The sequence below is a fragment of the Cydia amplana genome, chromosome 11, assembly GCF_948474715.1.
Source record: "Cydia amplana chromosome 11, ilCydAmpl1.1, whole genome shotgun sequence".
Classification (NCBI taxonomy): domain Eukaryota; kingdom Metazoa; phylum Arthropoda; class Insecta; order Lepidoptera; family Tortricidae; genus Cydia; species Cydia amplana.
The window spans coordinates 13,646,390-13,670,902 of record NC_086079.1 but is presented as its reverse complement, the minus strand read 5'-3'; the positions used below and the strand labels follow the sequence as shown (position 1 = coordinate 13,670,902).

At 38.4% G+C, this 24,513-nt stretch overlaps 1 protein-coding gene and 2 non-coding genes across 3 annotated transcripts in view; 1 reads left to right on the top strand and 2 right to left on the bottom strand.

The window, feature by feature from the left end:
* Nucleotides 1–1,339: 1,339 nt before the first annotated feature.
* LOC134652082 (uncharacterized) overlaps nucleotides 1,340–24,513 on the top strand; it is a 43,308-nt gene continuing 20,134 nt past the window's right edge. The window contains exon 1 of the mRNA XM_063507239.1: nucleotides 1,340–2,167. Within this exon, the coding sequence (XP_063363309.1) occupies nucleotides 1,992–2,167 (176 nt within the window). The 5' untranslated portion in view covers nucleotides 1,340–1,991. The remainder of the gene's footprint in view (nucleotides 2,168–24,513) is intronic.
* On the bottom strand, nucleotides 1,342–1,415 carry Trnan-guu (transfer RNA asparagine (anticodon GUU)). The gene has a single exon. It is a non-coding gene; the product is annotated as a tRNA-Asn (tRNA).
* Nucleotides 2,187–2,258, bottom strand: Trnae-uuc (transfer RNA glutamic acid (anticodon UUC)). Its single transcript has one exon. It is a non-coding gene; the product is annotated as a tRNA-Glu (tRNA).

The window sequence follows — 24,513 nt, the reverse complement described above, 5'->3', positions numbered from 1 at the left end:
GGATTACATAACTATGCATATGGAATGCATAACTAATTTTGCCAGCTAACCATCCGTCATTTACCGCGAATTTAACCATTGCAAGCATGGTTAAACGTCTTTAAAAGGTATAAAATGGGGTTAATTTTGAGATAGTAAGCGTTTCCACGTCCAAATGTCCGGCCGTTGGCTTCGCACGGAAGGGCGTCGGAATCGGGTCTCAATTAAACTTGGCCACTGTTCAGATTTCAAGCTTTGCTCTCTCGCAGCTCAATCTTTGGCCTTGCATCGCTCGCATGGAATTGAGCCGCTATCTGAACCTGCAAGTTTTTGGCCCTGTTTGGAGCTCAACTTTCGAGCTGTTTTAAAACGTTTGAGCATTGGTCCTTATCCGATTTAGCTCCATTGCAGCTCGGCCTTTGGCGTCGCACGAATGCGCCCGCAGGAAAGCTCCAGATCTTTAACACTATGGCTTCAGTCTTTATCGGCCTGCGCCCTCGCTCTGCTCTCTTGCAGCTTGGCCTCGCACAGAAGCGCGCCGCAATCGGCGCTCCAGGCGTTCGGCCGTCAGCCAAGCTTACACTTGGCGTTCGATTCTTAGCTGTATGCTTACCTGCAGCTCATCCTCTGGCCTCGCATTGGGAGGCATCGAAATCAAGTCTTGGGTGTTACATGGAGCTCGACGTTGGGCCTCACTTTTGGACATAAATCGGTTTTGTTGAATCGATATTGGTTAATGACGGGGCTCGATTTTCTTTGTACTGTCGACAAGACGTTTCCCTGATACAGTCAATCCGCAATTTTTAACTTAGCACAAAAGATAAGGGCATCGCTAAGACCTTCCGGCCAGAGCCTCGCCAAGATTAAGACCGCCTCTGATGCCGCGCGATACCTCTTATCCACAGTTTATATGATATTATCTATTTTTTTCGTACCATTACTCAATAAATTATCCTTGAAAATTAAAAATGCATTTAATTCATAACTTTCTTACAGAAAAAGCATGTTTTTTCGGTAAAATTTTGGTTTGAATTCTTTTTTCATTAATCGAAGGTGTTTCAAGGCCACGCCGCCGATTCGCCGCCGCCGCCGACCAATTTTGACCGGCGCGCCGCCGCCGGCTAAATGCCTATCGGCGCTCATATCTAATTTTTGTCCGGTACCGAAAATCCCGGTTCTTTTAAACAGTACCGGTTCTGCAATCCCTACTTGTAATAGGTATAGAGAAAAATAAATTTCAAAATCGTGTTGTCATGTTTTGCCTTAGTGGCCAGATGTAACGACCACGAATGGTAGCCATTCAGTATATATAAAAAAAAAACAATATTTAAAATTTTGCAAAAAAAAACATATCAAAACAAACGCCCCCGGGTGGGCTCGAACCACCAACCTTTCGGTTAACAGCCGAACGCGCTAGCCAATTGCGCCACGGAGGCAGATGTATGAGCAGGCGAAATATCTAACTACAAGCTCGATGCCATAGAATAACGTATGACTGAGACAACAATATCATTAAATTGCTTACCTGAGAAACCTGTTTGGGGCTTTCATGGCCCCTTCACTTCTATTCGATAAAGATCACACAAAAGACACTGTGTTCAAGATTCTTCATACAATTTTGCGACGAAATTTATGTTGTTGGAAAGCTATAGTGCTCAACAGTGTTTATTATGACTCGATTCAACGCCCGTTTGAGGTTATGTTGACAAGTTAAGTTTATTCGAAAGCGTATTTAGTAAATACACCGGTTTTGTTTGTTTAATTGTTGAAATAATGAATTAAACAAGTGTCTTAGTGATGTTTTGTGTTTAAATAGCAAAGACCTTGAGGTTAAAAAAGTGTTTTTGGGTGATAAAGTTGTTCTCGCGTTTGTTTTGGTTGTAAAAACATAGTGTAAGTACATTATTGCTTTCGTTGGTATTTAAACTATCGTGTAATCAAAGCAAGAAGTCTAATAAACATTAAAGTGATAACAGAGTGTTTAAGTGTTTGTTTCGGGTTTTTAAGTGTAAATGGCTAATCGAGTCCCAGGTACTTGTTGTGCCGCGTCGGTGGAAAGGGCCGGCTTGCCTGGTCTCCTAAGAGACCTACAGCGGCTCTCTGAAGACCAAGATTCTGCAGACATCGTTTTCATCTTGGGAACGTCAGAGGAAAAAGTCTACGCTCATCGGATTATTCTAGTAGCCAGGTAAAAATGCAAAAAGTTATTCCCGTACCGGGAATCGAACCCGAGCCTCCTGGGTGAAAGCCAGGTATCCTAGCCACTAGACCATACGGGAGATGTCTCATGAAACGAAATTAAGTAACAATTTACAAAATATACTTTATTATAGGCATGTTTTTTTTAATTTTCTTTTTCGATTTTAACATTTTTAATCGCATCGTTTTGAAAGTTTATTACTGAAATGTTGCTGAAATAGTAGTTTTTAAAAACTTAATTACCTATGTTCCTACATTTAAGTTTTATTAAGTGTTTTTTAAAAAACTCAAAAATTATTACTTAATTATTAACAAAAAGTATATACGAGTATATCGAAAAGACAAATCTCTTGAGTACTAGATCAAACTACCAATGACACTATTTTTAATTTAGGTTTAGCACTCAGTATATTCATTCTCTCCGTTTTAAAGAATTACCAACTCAACTTACTAATAGGTAATAAAGAATATAGACATGTACGTAATGAAATGAGTGTTCTCAAAGCACGGTTTTCAATTCGCATTTGCATCAAATGTAAATGCGTCCTGCGACGTGAAGACACAGTAATTTCCTTGAAGCTGAAGTTACCTAATGTGCTAAAGAGTAAACTGTTTTAATATTCATTGCGGTTTTTGCATTTCTGTTGCAAGACTGCAAGAACATCTAAAATCTACATTAGTGATTGCCGTTTCATATCCTTTAGCGCCATCTGTGCGTGTATGTTAGAAACTAAGTTTCGCTATTCGCCACTAGATGGCAAAATAACTAGTATGATGGAATTCTAAATTCTAATATAAATTGATTTCAATTTCATCGTTTTTTCAAATTTTCATCTATAGGGAGAAGGAAATAAAGAGTAGCTAAAAAAGAAGTAATACGTCAAATATGTAGGTACATTTATTAGAGGTGTATTAATTGAAAAATATGAAAACTTTATACATTGTACAGTGTACTATCTTATCCATATCCTGCCTTAATAATTTTATAAGACAATTTTATAAACAAAACTAATCCACTGCCACTTACGACCTTATGATTTCTACAACAGCGTCACAATCGGTCAAGTTTGCAAAAAAGCTTCAATTTAAATGCAAATGTGAGACATATGGTCCGGCCGGCGAAACTACAACAAAACTGATCCAAAATGAAGTAAAATAGAAAAAGCTACTTTAGTGCCGCAGGCGCTTACGTCGCCTCATATCGTATTTGTGTAGAAGAATTGGTAATAAAGGCGTAAGCGCCAAATAAATTAAAGTCTTCTTGGATGACAATGACACATACACCTTTTTGAGGTATTATGCTTCAAGTTATGCGGAAACTTGGCCTGAATCTATTTGTTAAGAGTCCTTAGTCCTACAAGCGAGCGTTTTTTGCAATCTGTTACCTTTTTCATTCAAGATTACGACGTAACTATTAGTATTCATTCAAAAACTGATAACGTACTTAAATAATCATTTCTTAAACTAGCAAGTAAGACCGTTCAAGTTGACATTTTCTCTTTTTAAACCTAAAATAAATGAGTTTTCTTGGGAGGCTTTTTCAAAATTTGCAGTGAGAACTGTCGTTTCGGTTCTCAATTTTGCAGTAAACAAGAATCATTTGATACAGAAATGATTACAATTCAATTCACCATATCTTTTACGAGCGGCTAAGACTATTGAAAATCAAAGATTCATTTAAAAAAATGGATATTTAACCTTCCGAACTTTCTTCATTTTTTGGGTGAAAACAGGGTTACAATATATTTTTTTATCGCAAATTGTACTATTATTTTGCCCTAAAAATAATATTATAGCAAACTATAACTATACGTTAACCCATAAAAAAATAATCATAACTATAGGACCTACCTTGCCGTAAATTTATATTATTTTAAAACACGTATAAATCACGCTGCACCGACGCCGCGCGCTCATTCTCCGCCGAGGCGGCTTAGGGGACGGACCTGTGCTCGATCGTCAGGCGTTCGGTGACTATGGTGCGTTCGTAAACAGCCAGAGAGTTCCGAGAAGTGCTGTATACAGCGACTAGAAAATCTTGATACAAATAAGTACATTTTTTACACCATATTTAATTTCAACAACAGACTCTCGCTAGGTGATAGGTTTTCAGTGTTACTTGAATACTGGTTAGGTTTTGCATTATTATTATACCGGGACGACCTGGATAATGTCCAGGTTCTCATGATGGAGTCAGGAGTTGGTCACCGAACTCCTAATCTACTCATCATAACTCCATCGTGTTTGGGCTCAATAGATTTGCCTCGACGAGCACCTTCGTTCTAGATGAGGTCCAGGTTCTCATGATGGAGTCAGGAGTTGGTCACCAGAACTCCTAATCTACATATTATCACTCCATCGTGTTTGGGCTCATTAGATTTGCCCTGACGAGCACTATATATCTTGAGGAGGTCCAGGGTCTCATGATGGAGTCAGGAGTCGGTCACCAGAACTCCTAATCTACTCATCATAACTCCATCGTATTTAGGATTATTAGATTTGTCCTGACGAGCACCATCTATCTAGATGAGGTCCAGGGTCTCATGATGGAGTCAGGAGTTGGTCACCAGAACTCCTAATCTACTTATCATAACTCCATCGTGTTTGGGCGCATTCGATTTGCCTTGACGAGCACCATCTATCTAGATGAGGTCCAGGTTCTCATAATGGAGTCAGGAGTTGGTCACCAGAACTCCTTATCTACTCATCATAACTATATCGTGTTTGGGCTCAATAGCTTTGCCCTGACGAGTACCATCGATCTAGATGAGGTCCAGGGCACAGGGCTATATTATAGTTCTTACGAACAGATACTTATCTCTCAAAGAAAACTCAAATGCCTACCGTTTTAATACCTACACAAAATACAATGGAATGACCTTCAACGCACCGCTCCCCGCACCGCGCGCACCGGCACAAAGCTAGGGTTGCCGACGCTTAGAAATTATTTTACAAATAAGTACCTACCTACTTACCTAAACTATAGATTGTATGAAAGATACCTACCTACTTACCTAAGGTACAAATATAAGTTTTATTAATTGTAAAATAACTATGAGCAAGATAAGTTGCAATAAGTAATTAATAATTATAATATTCCTTTTATCATTATTAATTACTTATAAATTTATTTTATTATTCTCTTTATTTATCTTTTGTCTTAAGTTAGGGTTTTTCCTTATTTTATTATTTATTATGATGAGTGACTGCGAAATATTTTAAAAGGTCATATCTCCCTACAGTAACCGTAGTGTTTACGCCGTTTTATAAACCGCGTAAACACTACGCGGTTTATAAAACGGCGTACTACGTAGCTTGCGACTATCGTAAAAAAAAATGGTATAAGTACTTATATTGAGAACGTCTAATAGTTACTTTTCCTATCAATCGGTAGAGCAAACACGGATTTTTTTATTAGTTTTTTTTGTTTCTGCATCCATCCACAATTCCACACTACAACATGTGTTATTTGTTCGTGAAGAAGACATTTATTTCGCATACATTTTGGCATATTCGAGCGCCGGCGACCAACTAGCTTGATTTTCTACCGTGAACGGGAAGAGATTCGTAGGTATAAATCCGTGCTCGCGCGGAGAGTTCCATAGGCCTGAGCGCCTACCGCGAACCACGTTCGACGTGTTGCCTCTCTGTCGCACTTGTAAATTCGTACGTAAGTGTGACAGGGAGGTAACACGTCGAACGTGGTTCGCGGTAGGCCCTCTGTCCAGGGTATCTTAATGGAGTGGAGCGAAGATGGCATAATATAAATAATCGGATTTCGGTATTGACCCCGACGAGGCCATCAAACAAAAAAAAATGTGGAATGTAGTCAACGGTATCATGGTTTTAAATAAAAACAATGACTGGTTTTAACAGATAGGGCCAGTTGCATATCACAAATAAAGAAACATGTTTATTTGCAGTATGGACGGGCCCCGACTTTCCCCTAAAAACAGAAATAGTACAAAAAGACGACAATTTGTGGGCAGCAAAAATGTAAACAAAACTCATGGTTTGTCATGGTTTGTAAAAAAAACAACGGGTTGCACTCCGGGAGTGCCGGCAGAAGTGAAAACTCAATGACTAGTGCAAAATGTCTGCAGCACTATGTATAATTGATGTTAATGCCATCTAGCGTTATTTCGTCGCATTACTTGAAACCCCTAAGCACATCACTGTTGGTACTCGAGTTATATTAATACCGGTTAGAGGGAAACTCACTAGATGGCATTTAAATCAATAAAGAAAAACTCAATAACATTGTAACAGTTTTTTGATCAGGTCACGTGTCCGTCTTACGGTCACGTGATCTGTCGCGAGTTTAACATTTTTTCCCCACCTCAAAAAGTGCACAGCGCCGCTAAAGAAGTTTGAAAATACAACACTACTACAATGACGAATATTAGTAGTAAGGTTTATTCGGGTAATTCCGAAAATCATTGTAAAATCACTCATATTCCGTTGTAGTAAGAGTCAGCTTTCGGAATTATCCGCCACTATTCGTTCATTCGGAAATACCCGAATACACCTTATTCATAAGAAGAGTGATTGTCACAATAATTCCATGCCAGAGCTAAATATTGTTATTATTTACTCGCCTCTGGTTATATATTATCCCAACACATACACTCTATTGACTACTACCATGCTTATAAAATAAAATAAAGAGTGCCAATATAACGCTAAAAATAATGTTACTTTGCAATTAAATTGAAAAGTATCAATATTATTCTCGCCTGCGTTGAAACGCGCTTAACTTTGCCGGCGCTCGCGTACCGAGCGCCAACGCCATCTATCGAGTGTTATTTCGTGAAATCGGTGAACGCTCTAAGGAATAAGGCCTCTTAAAACCAAATTGGAAAAATAACTCCACGCTTTCAGAGTCCTATTGGAATTGATATACGGGCCGACTTTTTCACAGACATCATACTTTTTATTAGTTTCTCTATTACATGGAAGTTTCGAGATGTAAACAAGTTTTGTGTTGAAGTTAACGTATGGCTGTTGATAGTTTTGTCAAAGGGCGTGGGCTTTGCTCTTGGTCTGTGAGGTTCTTTATGAGGTACCTACTTTAGTAAAATAAGCTGGTTAGTAAATAAAATAAATGCACTAAAGATAGCTTTTGCGATTCAAACGGTAATATGATCTTTAGATCTACCATTTTTTATTCGTACGAGGAATTTTTGGCTGAAATGGCTGAATGTTACCTACTTTTGTCAAATATTGGAAAAAGTTTGTTTCGGATGCTCTTTGTCCACTTTGGACGAAACTTTTTTGTAATTTGTTTTGGATATAAGTACCTACACGTATTCAAATTCGACGTATTGGATCTTCGATCAACACGGAAGGGATGCGGCATTCGCACTATTTCCCCTCTGCCTAGGTACAAGATCAACTGATCTCGCGCGGGTAATAAAACTAGTTGCATTCGGATTTTTAACTAGACCGAGTCCAGACGCGCGAGTGAACACAGCAGCAGAAAAAAATGCCTATTTGCTCGGTTTTTTATTGTTGAAAAGGAGGTCGGGGACATCAAATTCACAAAAAGAAGGTGTTACATTTCACATGTAATATTTTTTTTACATGTCATACGTTTAATTACAATTAAACACATTATTATATTTTAGTCTCATGTAATTGCTGGATTTATCGATTTTGCTCGCCCAGTACAAATTGCGGATCGGTCGAGCGACAAATCCGACTTCTTATCTCTCAGAATACAATAAAATTCTTTGACGTAAATGTGTTAGTGTGCGTGTTGTCACACTTGTGACTCGTCCGTACACAAAAAGAGATCGAGGTTTGCAAGATTTGTCTTTGACGTGTGTCATTTTCTATGTATTTGTGTCGTCATTACATTTTGTATGTAAGTGTGTGAGAAGTGCGACTGTGTGCACGTTCCCCCCCGCGCAAAATGGCAGAATGATTTGAACGTCAAGATATCGCTTGGGCCTATCCCTTCCGACGTGTCAGAAGCCCGTGTTGATCGAAGTATTGGATACCTATAAGTGTTCAAAGGATCGCACTTTGAAAGAGTAGCACGTATCTTGGCTACTGTTCTCACAGTTTATCCTGAACCGAGTTCGGTATGCAGCTATTTTAAAACAGTAGTTCTACACTAGTCTACGTCTTCGCCTCGGCTAGTCTGTGGCCATGAGTAAGCCCAATAATTATTAAAAAAAAGTTGTGATATTTCCAGGCAGCACACACTGTTGGTTCCTAAGTACCTTCCCCTAGTTTTCCCCGGACGGACGGGCAGCATGCGTACCTGCACATTCCGGACGGAACGGAACATTACCGGGCACAGCTGCAATCCGGAACTCCCGGATGATTAATATTAAAACTCCGATCCGAGTTACAGTGCGCAGTCCTTTGAAAACAGTATGAAAGTTGCGGTTTGGAAGCTACCATAGGTATCATCTTTGAAGATAGGTTAGGTTTTCTTTTTATGGCACTTAATGGCAATGGCCTCTCTCTGTTTCTGGCAGAAACAGCTCGGACTGTGAGCGCTGCAGCGTAGCCGCGCTGGCGGCGGCCCAGCGCGCCGTGTCGCACACCGTCGGGTCGTAGCGCTCGATACCCGCGTAGAATTGTAAGCCCTAAGGTCAGGAAGGAAGTTATAGTGTTAGGCTAACACTATACGGTATTTTTTCGTTCTTTGCTAATTACTTCATTTCTAATTGGGCAATCTAATAATACGAAGTCGTAACCTACAAACACAACTGAGTGCTACATTTCGAGTATAAAATAATTCGAAAAATATGGTTATTTCTATGTTTTTGCAAAAAACCGGTTCCGATCCCTCGCATCTCGACGATCGCATCTCGTTCTATGGCAATATTAGGCCAATCTTTCCGAAAGACGTCAAGGTCGTGCCGCCATCTCCTTCGAGGTCTGCCGTGACGCACTATGTTTGGTGTCCGTTTGGTAGTTTTCATGGCCCACAAGTCCGCATTGTATGGATAGACATAAGTATTTTTATAAAAAATTACGCCTAAAGGATTACTCACGTTAGCCTGGGCCGGAACTTCCGGAGCTTCGTTCTATGGAAAGCATTACGTGATCACCGTCATCTGTCATAGAAAAGGAAGCTCCGAAAGCTCCGAGGCCCTACCGCGAACCACGTTCGACGTGTTGCCTCCCTGTCACACTTACGTATGAACTTACAAGTGCGACAGAGAGACAACACTTCGAACGTGGTTCGTGGTAGGCCCTCCGGCCCGGTCTAACGTGAGTCATCCTTTACGGAGCGTAGGCTGGCTGGCGAAAGCGTGATGAAAGTTTCATGTCACCCTACGGCAAGTAAGACACATTTTCTTTTTATTCCCAACTTGAGTACTGTTTCAGTGTGACTGTTGCGTCGTCTAGGGCTCGATCAATCTTGCAAGTCTCAACTCGATAAGCGCACAATTATGCCGGTGTTTGCTACCATCAATTTGCGTAACTCGCGCCGCTAGCTGCTACATTAATTATCGTTTTTGACTCGATCCAAAATAAATTGATTATGTATATTGTATCCACTGTTCTTAAACCTGCACTAGTACCAGCCTACTTCCCATTCCAAATGTTAAACACAGGAAAAGAGCTAATAGTCCTCAAACTGCTGGATGGATTTCTATCAAACATAGCTAAGAACCACACCACCACAAGGAAACCAGCTTTCACGTAAAAAAACTGCATAGAAATCGGTCCATCGGTTAGAGAGTTACGATGCCACCGACAGGCAGACATTGGCGTCAAACATGTAACACCCCTCTTTTTCCGTTGGGCGGTTTTCCAGGGGTTGGGTGTACAATGTACAGTCACCTGCAATAATATGTTACTCTTCGATCGAAGGCGGAAAAAACATATGACATGCTCAGCTCTACAAATAAGATCATGTCAGATTCAATTGTTCCTATTCGAAGAGAGATTTTTCAAACCGGGTAATTTTGGCACGGTGGCCAATATATATTATTATCTAATACCTTTAAACGAGCAATTCTTGTTTATTTATTTATTTATATATATATATATTTCGGGGATTTCGAAAACGGCTCTAACGATTTCGATGAAATTTGCTATACGGGGGTTTTTGGGGGCGAAAAATCGATCTAGCTAGGTCTTATCTCTGGGAAAACGCGCATTTTCGAGTTTTTATATGTTTTCCGAGCGAAGCTCGGTCACCCAGATATTTTAGTAAAATGGGACTTAATCCCGTTTTATTAAATAATAGGTAATGAGTAAAAATCGTGAAAGTTTAAATCATGGTAGACAATGTTGAGCACGAAACTTTTAACAAGTTTACGGCAAATAATTACACATTTTCATTCATCTTAAGTGTATTCCCATTTCCAATAACAAACATTCCTCGAAACAACCTGACACTAATCCTTTCACTTCATCACGCACTCGTCTCATTACACTGTCACAATATCACTGTCTCTCTCTATGTCTTGCGAGTGAATGAGAAAGTGAATAAACCGCTTACGGGTTAGCGACATGTGAACGCGTAATTGCAAAACCTCTGGTTCTGAAAAGCACTGAAATGGGACAGGTTTTAGGTACTGCTCGTATCTACGCGATGAAAAGAACTAATAGGTAGGTACAGTTGATGGTTTAGTTTGCCAGAATATTTTTTGATTGCCTAATAATATCTCTTTAGTCGCCGACACATCACGCTTTTTGATTGTTTATATAAGTTTGTTTTTGTTATACTATCCCTAATTTACTGAACCTAATATACCCTCACAATCGACCGACTATACATGTATCCATGTATCCATCTGTAACACAGCGTCAAATACGTCCATAGAAACCAGCTGTAGGTAGCTTTCTATTCTGTGTAAGTGTGTAAGTTTTAAAAAACCGGCCAAGTGCGAGTCGGACTCGCGCACGGAGGGTTCCGCACCATCAACAAAAAATAGAGCAAACCAAGCAAAAAAACAAGCAAAAAAAAACGGTCACCCATCCAAGTACTGACCCCGCCCGACGTTGCTTAACTTCGGTCAAAAATCACGTTTGTTGTATGGGAGCCCCACTTAAATCTTTATTTTATTCTGTTTTTAGTATTTGTTGTTATAGCGGCAACAGAAATGCATCATCTGTGAAAATTTCAACTGTCTAGCTATCACGGTTCGTGAGATACAGCCTGGTCACAGACGGACGGACGGACAGCGGAGTCTTAGTAATAGGGTCCCGTTTTTACCCTTTGGGTACGGAACCCTAAACAATTACAAAATCCAAAAGCAATCGTATTAACCAGAACACTGTCGCTACTGCAGTGTCTTATTAGGTATATGTATTTCCGTTTCGTGATGTACCCAGTTAGCATCTGTATTTGTACCGAGCTTTGCAACTACGCAACAGGATGATTGGAGACTTAATTACATATCGCCGAGTGATTAACGATGCTCCCGAATTCCTTGTAACCGTAACTCGTGTAGATACCGTGTCTTACAGACATTTTAAGCGTTATTACACTAATGCAGATCTGTGTGCGTGTTCGCACTACCTGTTTGTTCGTACTAATTTCCAAGAGATTCCGCTTAGCTGTTTTGGTTGCAGATGGAACTTGGCACGAGTTACGCAGTCACCAAAAAAGAGATGCTAATAAAGCGGAATGCAGATCTGTATGTGAACGAGACAGCGTTATACTGTCATGCAATTTCATTCAGATAGCGTTGGTTTTCCCATACCTTATTGTCCAACCACTCTTTCCTATAGATTCCTTACAGCCTATATTTAATCCTGTCACCATAAATAAGATATCCATCCTTGTGGGCATTTCAGGGTCATTCTACTTTCATTCCCCTGGAATCTCATTCCTGGCTATACCTATTCGCAAATTTCCAAGAAACTCCGCTTAGCTGTTTTGGTTGATGTAGATAAAACTTGGCACGAGTTACGCAGTCACCAAAAAAGAGATGCTAATAAAGCGGAATTTGTATGACCAGGGAATGAGATTTTTGCAGAATGAGCCTTCACCATTCCATCATTGGTCTGCGAATCAATGGAAACTTTAACAAAACATATAACCGTAAAGTTAATTCATGTCTAGTATGTTTTGAGCCGTAGTTTCATAGGAAGTATTAATGATTGGGGATCAAATGTACAGTGGTTGAAAGTGTAGGTCGTTGCTTAGTTAATTTTGTAACCTCCGTTCTAAGTAGTGTCCGACCGAAGGTTCGGTTTCGGTTTCGGTTTCGGCCAGTTTCGGCCAAAAAATCATGTTTCGGCTGTAGTTTCGGTTTCGGCCAAAAAACGGCCGAACCTTTCGGCCGGGCCGAAACTTACGAAATGGTACTTCGGACAAAGACCAAAAGTTGGGGAATAAGTAGGATAACAATATTAATACCTACATATACTGATTCATGTATATTAGGTACAGACATTAATTGGTTTATTATAAAACACAATTCCACTAATGAGGGCGCCACTGGACGGTTGACGCAGTCTTAAGAGGCTGTCAATACCTATAAGTGAATGAGATAGCACTGTCGCATGTTACTGGGCCCTGGGCAAGATAATAATAAGAAAACTAGCCTCACTTTTTACCTCAATTTACCATTGGTTTGTGTTCCACATGTCCTCTACTTCAGCTTAGCCTTTGGCCTCGCTGCGCCATGCTCGGCCTGCGGTCTCGCTTTTGAATACAATGGACATTGGTTGGAGTCTGTGCTCAACTACTTATCCTTAAGCCTTAAGCACGGCTTTGACTTCGCATGAAAGTTCGCCTCAATGGGGCACTTCGGACTTTTCGGCCCAGGTGAAGATCGGTACCCGGCCTTGCGATATTGTTAACAAAAAATTTCGCGCTCGCTGCGCTCGCGTTTTTGGTTGATCCTGTGTCTACATGTTAGCTTGACTGGTGAATGAATAGAGTTAGACCAACAAAATTCTGCAATGATTTTGATAGCATACGCAGTGCAACTAGTGCAAATGTTCTTTATACGTCATAATTTCATAGAAGTTTTGACGTTTAAAATAACACTTGCACTGCGTGTGTTATCAACTTATCAAAATCGTTGCAGAATTATCTTGGTCTAACTCTAGTAATTTTCATAAAAAACTGTTTAAGTAACATCAATTTCAAGGACATTGGGTGTTGACAGCCCCATAATATGTGTGTAAAAGCGGTTTTATGACATTTTTTCAACGATTTTAACAAGTCTACAAAAGTTTCGGTTTCGGTTTCGGTTTCGGCCGAAACTAGAGCCAAAGCCGAACATTCGGTTTCGGTTTCGGTTTCGGCAAAAAAACATGGTTCGGTCGGACACTAGTTCTAAGACAAATGGCTTGATTAAGCGCGGTTTCATGTCCGCGATTGTTAGTGAATATAGAAATTCGAAGATTGTCTCTCTCCGTTTCTATGGCTCTTGCTATTGGAGTGACAGAGATGGCGATTAATTGTGATTTATTACTGTTGCATACTAATAATGGGCTCTGCTGACCTGAAACTGGGAATGACTTAGATATTTGGTTTAGCAATACATATTTTATCAAAAGGGTTTCCTTTGGTATTTGAGCCCATTTAAGAGTCAACTAACCTAGCTTCCGCTATACAATTGAAAAAATGAGAATTTAATCATAATCATTTATTTATTTGCCATACGTACCTACACAAGTACACATGCATTTCAAAAGGACATTCTGTAATAACTGTCTTCTTGGTAGTGTCCGACCGAACCATGTTTTTTTGCCGAAACCGAAACCGAAACCGAATGTTCGGCTTTGGCTCTAGTTTCGGCCGAAACCGAAACCGAAACCGAAACTTTTGTAGACTTGTTAAAATCGTTGAAAAAATGTCATAAAACCGCTTTTACACACATATTATGGGGCTGTCAACACCCAATGTCCTTGAAATTGATGTTACTTAAACAGTTTTTTATGAAAATTACTAGAGTTAGACCAAGATAATTCTGCAACGATTTTGATAAGTTGATAACACACGCAGTGCAAGTGTTATTTTAAACGTCAAAACTTCTATGAAATTATGACGTATAAAGAACATTTGCACTAGTTGCACTGCGTATGCTATCAAAATCATTGCAGAATTTTGTTGGTCTAACTCTATTCATTCACCAGTCAAGCTAACATGTAGACACAGGATCAACCAAAAACGCGAGCGCAGCGAGCGCGAAATTTTTTGTTAACAATATCGCAAGGCCGGGTACCGATCTTCACCTGGGCCGAAAAGTCCGAAGTGCCCCATTGAGGCGAACTTTCATGCGAAGTCAAAGCCGTGCTTAAGGCTTAAGGATAAGTAGTTGAGCACAGACTCCAACCAATGTCCATTGTATTCAAAAGCGAGACCGCAGGCCGAGCATGGCGCAGCGAGGCCAAAGGCTAAGCTGAAGTAGAGGACATGTGGAACACAAACCAATGGTAAATTGAGGTAAAAAGTGAGGCTAGTTTTCTTATTATTATCTTGCCCAGGGCCCAGTAACATGCGACAGTGCTATCTCATTCACTTATAGGTATTGACAGCCTCTTAAGACTGCGTCAACCGTCCAGTGGCGCCCTCATTAGTGGAATTGTGTTTTATAATAAACCAATTAATGTCTGTACCTAATATACATGAATCAGTATATGTAGGTATTTATTTTATTTTATTTTATTTATTTAAGGTTCACCAACAATTGTTGACATCGATACATTAAAAAAGTACTAGCTATTACATATAAGGAGTGGTGTCACAATCAGTTACAGGTAAACACCGCATGCAAAACATATATAAGTAAACAACTATAAAAATACTTAAATTTAAACTTATTATCTAATTATTTATTTTTTAACAAATATTTTCTGACAAATGTTATAAATCTATATTGTGGATCAAAGTGCATTATGTATGTGCATTAGTATTAATATTGTTATCCTACTTATTCCCCAACTTTTGGTCTTTGTCCGAAGTACCATTTCGTAAGTTTCGGCCCGGCCGAAAGGTTCGGCCGTTTTTTGGCCGAAACCGAAACTACAGCCGAAACATGATTTTTTGGCCGAAACTGGCCGAAACCGAAACCGAAACCGAACCTTCGGTCGGACACTACTTCTTGGTGATTGGCGCGCGTCTCACGCACTACTGTGAAAGTTCACTTCAATGTACCAATCAGCGTGAGCGATCTTGAAGGATCTTCGATCTTCAAAATAAAATCAAAACCGTAACCAGTTGTTAAATCCGAATCGGACTCTTGTAGGACTACTTATTCCTACAAAACGTTTAACGCCTTTGATAAAAACAAAGCGCTCTGTCGCATTTATTTTCGCTTCCCATAAAGAAACTTATTACTAATAGTGATGTACCGTTCCCTTGAATATTCTGTTTATTAAATTAATATTAAATATTGGAGATTTTTTTTTATATCACAAAACATAATACATACAAAGAACTTAAAAATAAGATGCGCCACAGAAACTTATACTTAAAAGTTTATGCGTGGTGCAAATAATGCATCACTTCGCTCAAACTGCATGCTATTAGTACATTGTGCAAATTGGTAACAAGAATTTACGAGCAAGTGTGATGTTTTCTTTTACGTTATATAATTTACTAATACTAACAACTGGTTATAGTAATATAGTTTGGGCGGCCAATCCTAGAATTCCCAGATTGCCACTATATTAGTATGTGAAAAGTACTATAGAAAATTAAAAAATATAGCCTTTTTTACTGTCGCCTTTTATTAGAGTAAGTACAGCAATGTTTAGACAGACCAACCCATAATTCAGATTTTGTTTCGTATTGTTACCATCTTTTATTTTCCTTGATTGTGACCGCGGCACCTCACTGTTCGTAACAACAACGAAAACGAGAAAAGTTTGGAAAAAACAATGGCGAATGCGAATGGTGAGAACAGCGCCACCTATCGGGAGCAAACAAACGGCGGATAGCAATTACAACTCGGGAACGCGAAACGCTCGTTTAGAGTGACCAGAAATTCAGAGTACAAGAGATTTTCCTACAGGTTTTTTAGGATAAAATATTAAATAGATAGCAGTTGATAACATAATGATTTATTTGCTTAAACATTAAGTTGGCATAGGCAATCAGTTTACGGCATACGCAGTATCACATATTTAGCCAAGGGCAGCATGAAAATATTGTTGAAAGCATGTATTCTTTCATAAGCGATTTATTGGTGAATATAAAAAAAAAAAACAATCATTTCAAGCTGCTTAAACCTAGGAAAACACTTCAAAATATTGTACCTATATGAATGTTCTAGGTAACAGTTAAACTATACGCAATTATTAGATAGGTGCCTAAAAAATGTTTAATAATGCCTAAGCCTTGCCAAAAGATGATGTTGTTAAGAACTCCCAATACGAAAAATAATTATCCCATTTCCCTCTAAAACGTGGCCACATCTCCTTCAACCAACAGCGTATAATAAATAGTAAACGCAACAATACAGCGGGCGAGGCGACAAAACACAAATTCAACTTTAATTATTAAACTTCACACGACAATGTGGCTTTGTGGCAAAAACGGGAATTGAACGTTGTAGCAGGACGCGCGGTTGCGACAACCACTAGTTGCTGAACATTTATTTTGTTGTAAAAACTTGTAATAAAGTTTGCTTATATGTAGTTATTTTTTTGTTACTTTTTAGGGTTCCGTACCAAAAACCCTATTATTACTAAGTAAATAAGACTCCACTGTCCGTTATTTTTTATATTAAAAATGGGCTTACTCATGGCCACAGATTAGCCGAGGCGAAGACGTGGCCTACGATGGAGCGAGTCTGCCCAGAAGGTGCCTGTTCACCCTTGATTTGAAGGTTGCCGGGTTATATGAGCTCGGAAATATAGACGCCGGCAATTAATTCCATTCCCACCATTCCATTCCAGGCTGTATCTCATGAACCGTGATAGCAGACAGTTGGATTATCACAGATTACGTATTACATAAATAGATATCTAATCTAAGTGGGGCCAGGCGTGGCTCACTCCGCGATTTCGTCGCTTTGCTACAGGTAGCTAAAAGTACATCCGTTCCGCCCCAATATTGGGGAAAGCCATAAGCCGCGCGTGGCGCTGTCGCCACCTAGCGGCCATATCTGTGCTGATCTGATCGTAACAGATGCGTTTTGTTAGAGAGTGAGTCTTCTGTACTTAGTACTATTATTTATTCTGTGGTGGGGCTCATACAAACGTGTTTTTTAGGGTTCCGTACCCAAAGGGTAAAAACGGGACCCTATTACTAAGACTCCGCTGTCCGTCCGTCCGTCCGTCCGTCTGTCACCAGGCTGTATCTCACGGACCGTAATAGCTAGACAGTTGAAATTTTCACAGATGATGTATTTCTGTTGCCGCTATAACAACAAATACTAAAAACAGAATAAAATAAAGATTTAAGTGGGGCTCCCATACAACAAACGTGATTTTTGACCGAAGTTAAGCAACGTCGGGCGGGGTCAGTACTTGGGTGGGTGACTGTTTTTTTGCTTGTTTTTTGTTGATGGTGCGGAACCCTCCGTGCGCGAGTCCGACTCGCACTTGGCCGGTTTTTTTTTTTGCCGTTTTCGCGTAATGGTACGGAACCCGTTGTGCGCGAGGCCGACTCGTACTTGGCCGGTTTTATTATTATTATTTAGCTAACGACTTCTCCGGCGTAGAAATCGTTAAACTTACCTTTCTATTAACCTTAGATTAGATTTATCATTGAACGTCGTCGGGTCAAAAAGTTAGAGGTTCTAAAGTACCTATATACATAATATGAATAAAAATACTAACTTCCTATATGCATGAAAAGTACCTACTATAAACGAATAAAATATTTATTCCCGTGTGCAGAACAAACCACATGATGCCTTAATAATAATATGATGTTTATAGCAATATTACAGCTAACTTCACACTTTCACACTCAATAGCTGCAAAATTGTATAAAACCGCAGTTACCTTTCTAGTTTCACATTTAAGCCGCATTTACACTGGCGAACAGGTTCGACCTACTATTTAACTAGCCTTATATGTACTTAAACGCCTAACTTATTTTTTTCGTTTCATCGATATATGTATATGTCGCAGTACGATAGATAAAGCCGTTATATAGTTATAACCCTAGGGATATAATTATATTTCGTAACATAGTTATACGAAAGCGATTCATTACTATCTTACTAGGAATATAACTATAATACGTTTCAGTTTAGTGATATAGTTATATTACTGGATTCAGTTTAGTAAAATAATTGTAGGTAGGAGTGCGGCGGTGCGGCGGAGCGGAGGTATAGTTATATCCCTAGGGATATAACGCTTTCGTATAACTGTGTTACGACATATAATTATATCCCTAGGGTTATAACTATATAACGGCTTTATCTATCGTACTGCGACATATATATATCGGACATCTCATCCATTAGCCTTATAAAGATAGAAAACGGTTGTATATAGTCTGGCAAAACAAATTTATCAGTAACAGTAGAATACAAACTATACTCAACCCTCTGTTTTTGGGGAACTGAGACAATAAAACCGAAAAGAACATTGGTACTTAGGTAATTATTTTACGTATTAAACCTTTGGACCATATAGTTGATGTAGAAGTAGACTGTAGTATTGGACTATAGTCCTTTTAACACAAAAGGAAGAAGCAAGCATGATTCTCTCTGCCTATCTATGTTCCACTGACAAGCGACTCTTGTCTAACATAAAAATAGAATCAAGCCCAAAATTTTACGGTCGCCTATACCTATAGCCTATAGAGTCGGACCACTCGGACCAAGATAAGTTTTAATCCCATCAAAAACATTACATGTAAAAAGGTGCACGTCTCGCAACGCTTTTACTACAAAAAAGTTTTGAGATGTAATGTGAAAACAAGTCGGTTATTTTAATCAGTGCCAGGGGGTGTTAAAACCGTATCAATAAGATATCTTTAATTTGTAATACGTATAATGACTTGGCCATCGCACGGCTGCATAATGACAAAAGGATCATCGTCACCTATTAAAAATAATTCTAATTGAACATAACGCTAGCGCTAATTGCAGTTTGAGCATTACACATATTTACGAGTACGGTACGAGTATAGCATTATGTGCGATTGCCAAGTCATTATATGTATTACAAATTAAAGATATCTTATTGATATGGTTTTAACACCCCCTGGCACTGATTAAAATAACCGACTTGGTTTCGCGTTGCGAGACTTGCACCTTTTTACATGTAATGTTTTTGATGGGATCTCATCTCTTTTTGTAGGCAGTCCTTCTTTTCGGGTACTCATACCCATACTATGTATACACATATCATAACTAAACATATCTTCATTCATACTCACATCGTACATCGTAGTGTACTTACCTTTACTTTACCTACTATTTGTAGGAACTGCAACAGTAACTTTGTAATATCATATATTTATATGGGATTACAAACTTACTTATGCAGTTCTTAGATCTTTAAAACGTGACTGATATTCCAATATTTGTAGGTTTACCCTTTATGTGGCCATGTATCAAATTTCAGCTCTCTGAGTTTATGGGAAGTACTAATTCTATTCTGATGATCATGTGAATGAGTGAATGAGTGTCATAAATGCGAAACTTTGCTTTCGCTTAACTTCGGAACTAAATGACCTACAGACTGGAGATTTTGGATTTTAAGTAGGTGATTATAGCTTACTGGATGACGAAAATTTCTGCGTTCTGGTCTTATCCAGAGGTTCTCAAATAGGGGCCTGAAAATGCGGCGAAATGGTTCCAGTAAAGGATGGTACGGCAGTGTTTGCTTCGCGCTCGACTTGTATCTGGGGACACTGCCGTGCCCCCAGATACCACGTTTTACGTCAATTATAGAGCTGATTGTATGTATTCTTAATACCAAGTTTGTACAATGTTAACGTGGTTAGAGTCTATCCATTTTGTCGGGGGGTTGGGGCCTTAATCTTGGGGGCTCGTCAGTGTGAAGCGGACTTAACCCAAGTGTCGCATGCACTGCCCGCTCCAATGAAAGAGTAAAGCAATTTCGGTCGCCGTGTTTGCCGCTATATTGCGAACGCGATGAGAATCGTCATAAAATGCTAGCAAATATCATACGTTCTTGTAAGCAAGGACTTAGGAAACTAGAAATAGGTTTTATTGCGAATTGAATGTCGAGAACGCTTAGTTTTACAGTTGTGTGGAAGGACATAATTGTAAACGAATAGGTATGAAAACGTAAACATTTAAATTCAATCAAGACTTCATTCACTCAAAAATCACATTAAATACTTATAGCCTCATACTTATGCAGGTTTAATACTCTCGTCACAGTCGTCGCTCATAAATTAAGTGCTGTTTTATATATTCTTATATTTATCAAATAGGTACCAACTTCTTCTCATCATTGTTGTTCTTCGCTTTTGATATTTTTGATACTTAAGTATTGATACTACTCGCAGTCCATCTCACGAGCACCAATTAGCTTGAGCGATCGTATCATATCAAAACCTTAACAGATTCTAAAATCAGAACACCGCTTCTAATCTATGTTGTTCCATATCCATACAACGCGGTAATTACAAGTTGATACGACGTAGAGTAATGATGTGGGCAACTTGTGTCGCATACACCGGTGCGACAATACGAGTACTTTATAGCTAGCTGGTTTACACTTGCGCTGTCAAGATCACGCAAGTGTTTCTACACCGGTGCGACAATACGAGTACTTATAGCTAGTTTACAGTTTACACTTGCGATTGCGCTATCAAGATCCCGCAAGTCTTTATTTGATATAGAAATTGGGGAGCTTGGAGGAAAGGCAGATTAAGGTGGTTCGATTTTCATACAAAATTCAATCGACTTTCATTAAGTAACTACACACTATTACTACATAAATATTTCCGCATTTATCTTCTTTCGAATATTCATTTTCGCTAAATGAATAGGAAAACAATGTTTCATACAGAAATCATGCAAAAATCATAGTTAACTTTTCATCAATTTTACGTATGTGTGCGTCACAAATGTCGTGTACGGATACATTTGCGACGTTGCCATACCATTTCCGACGTTGCCGGGCTGACCACGGCGTGAATTTGAAGTGCCGTCATGTTTAGTGCAATTTTGTTGACCTACCCGATTTTGTTGAATAAGTACCCGAAGTTCGTCAGCTTAGCTAAGAACTATCATAGCGCGTTTTGTAAACAGTCGCTTTTTTGCTTACAAACGGAAGGTTCCCGGTTCAAACCCCAGTCATTGTATGCTGGGACATAACTTTTTGTATTTTTTTTACACCTAAATTTCGTGTTGTTTTTTATTTTTATTTAATTTTTCTTATTTTCAAAAATCGATGGATTAAATAGGGGCTAAGCGTATTCGTTTAATTTTTACAAAGATAATTAGAAATTATACTCTACCTAATCTCTTTGATTTTTACAATCAGGACATCCTCACAGCAATAAAAAAGAAATGTATAAAATTTCCTGTGGTTGAAAATAATGGAATTTTGTCTATGAATGAAAAACACAATTATTAATAGTTACTACCAGGTATGCAGGTATGTAAAGTCCGTCAACCAAATCTTGTCAGTAGTAAAAGGCGGCAAATTTGAAAAATCGCGGGTTAGCAACACTGTGTTCAAATAATTCCAAAACGCGTGTCATCAGTGTTTTATCTGTGGAATATGGATTGTGAATGACAGCCGTCACCTTATTTGTTTTCATTTGGTTTTCATTCTGAATCGTTTCTGTTTCAAGAGATATTTCTGCTGTCACCATTAAATACATTGGTATTTAATGGTGACAGCAGAAATATATATAAATGTATTGACATTAAATAAGAATAAGCAAAGCTAAGGGGCCTACAATGTACAATCATGCTCGTTGATGGTAAACATTACTAAAAATGGAGGTTATGACAAGTACTGGAAGAACTCTTTCGAACTTTTAAGATTATGTTCAGTTTTTTGTTTTAGGGTTAAAAGGCATAAATAAAATGAAAACGTATGCCTAAATCTATCCAACAAGACCATAAATTGTGTCCTGGAAACCGTCCATAGGCCCACATGTCTAATATTTTCAGCAATCAGTTGTGACTATTTACAAAGGTAAACCTTTTAAACAGTATTAAGAGCCTTGATTATATCGCCGTTCTTTCGCAATATCTACCTAATCCATACATGTTTGTTGCAGGATTAAATCTTGCCCAATATAAGGCGTTCGTAGTAGAAAGTATCTCTTCAGACAATACTTACCTATGTCGGTTTATATACGTGTACAACGCAACCAAGTCGAAAAGTGCCCCTTATCTTATTTACCTTTAAATTAAATAAACACCCAAATATCAGTTGTTTTATTTTTAATATGTATATTGTACAATATATACCAATCAAAAAAATTACACAGGTATGTCATATTCATTCAGAACAGTACACTAATTTACATTAACAAGTGGCATATTATATTGTAAATAACAAATATATGCACTATCTAATTATCTGCATTTTGATATAATTTTATTTTAGTAAACTTAGAAGACATAAGGAACAAAGAGAATATAAGCACTACAATAGGGAGTTGTTTTTGATATCTTCAAATTTGTTCATCATTTTGATTAACATTGTTTTAACATCGCTTTTAAATTGTCCGTCCATGTTTCAATTTTTTTCAATAAACCGCGAGTGACAATTTGAATTGACGTACGCAGGGCGCGCTCAGCGGAAAAAAAAATCTTATGGTTCGTTGTACATTGCTGCTTTTCTTAGCGCAATACTGCTCTTTGAGTGTTGCCCTACTTTAGTTTGCTTTACATTGCTACTGACAAGATTTGGTTGACGGACTATAAATTATAACTTGATTATAACTTTATTAGAATCCATATTGTTGCATCATCTTTCTTCCTATTACATTAGATATTTTTTTCTATCATGATTCATGATATTATATTTCTTTCAGGTACAGGGACTACTACGGATAACAAATATGAAAAAATGTACTGTAGGTACTAGAATTAAAAAAAAAATGTTTTCCTTTTATTTTATTTTACAATTACCTACTACTTTATTAGAGGCTGGGCAGTAAGGGATTGCTTTACTTGTAGAACAAACTATTAGCGCTTTAAAAAAAACTGATACCTGACACTTACAAACTGGACTTCCTTGGGCTTATTCTACTAAGAATCGTCAGTAGGTATTCTCCATCCTAGCATAAAAAGATATCCTAAAATGTCGGTCATCACGTCAGGTTTTAGTATCAAAAATGTTTCCCAGCCTGCGTGACGTAGCGGAAACTAAAACTTCTATACAAATATTTGGGACATAGTTTTTTATATTAGCTTCAGGATTCAACAAGAATATGCTAGTGATTCTGAGTTGGAAGAACCCAAAAAGATCATAATCTGTGAAAATCAGGTATTGTTTTTTTTTTTTGAAAACGTTGATAATGTAATTTATTGATAATAGCTACCCGCCCCGTCTTCGCACGGGTTAACAAATTATACATAAACCTTCCTCTTGAATCACTCTATCTATTAAAAAAAACCGCATCAAAATCCGTTGCGTAGTTTTAAAGATCTAAGCATACAGACAGACAGACAGAAAAGCGACTTTGTTTTATACTATGTAGTGATAGTGATGATGATGATACTGAATATCTGGGGGAAGCGCTGGTGGCCTAGCGGAAAGAGCGTGCGACTTGCAATCCGGAGGTCGCGGGTTCTAACCCCGGCTCGTACCGTCGTACCAATGATTTTTCGGAACTTTTGTACGAAATATCATTTGATACCTATTTACGTAGAACTCTTAGTCGTAACCGCTAATAGTAACCAAAATCCTTTTCGCATATAAGGAAAGAGTTATGAATATTACGCCTATAAATCCCAATAATGTCAAATAATAATTAACCCGTGAACTATGTCAAAGTAACACATGTCCGACATGTAAGAAATATCATTACAAATTTATAAACAAATTGAAAAATATGTTATTCAGTTGAAATCAGTAATAAATTGTAATCATTTAATCAATTTGATGAATAAATAATAAATATTTATTTATTTATTACATTAAAATCAACTATAGGTACCTACTCTTAAAACTAAACACTACTACTAAATATTAATCTAAACTAACAACTAACAAGTACTAAACCTATCCACCAAACTCGCCCCGCGCCCCTCCAGACGCAAAGGAGCCCATCACGCCTATTTACCGGAACCTATTTATATACCGATACCTATTTTTCGGTGAAAGAAACCAATGTGAGGAAACCGGACTAATCCCAATAAGTTTACTCTCTGGGTTGGAAGGTCAGGGCAGTCGCTTTCGTAAAAACTAGTGCCCATGCCAATTCTGGGATTAGTTGCCAAGCGGACCCCACGCGAGGAAGAAGAGATTGAATATCGCGCAAAAATGCGCGTTTTCTCA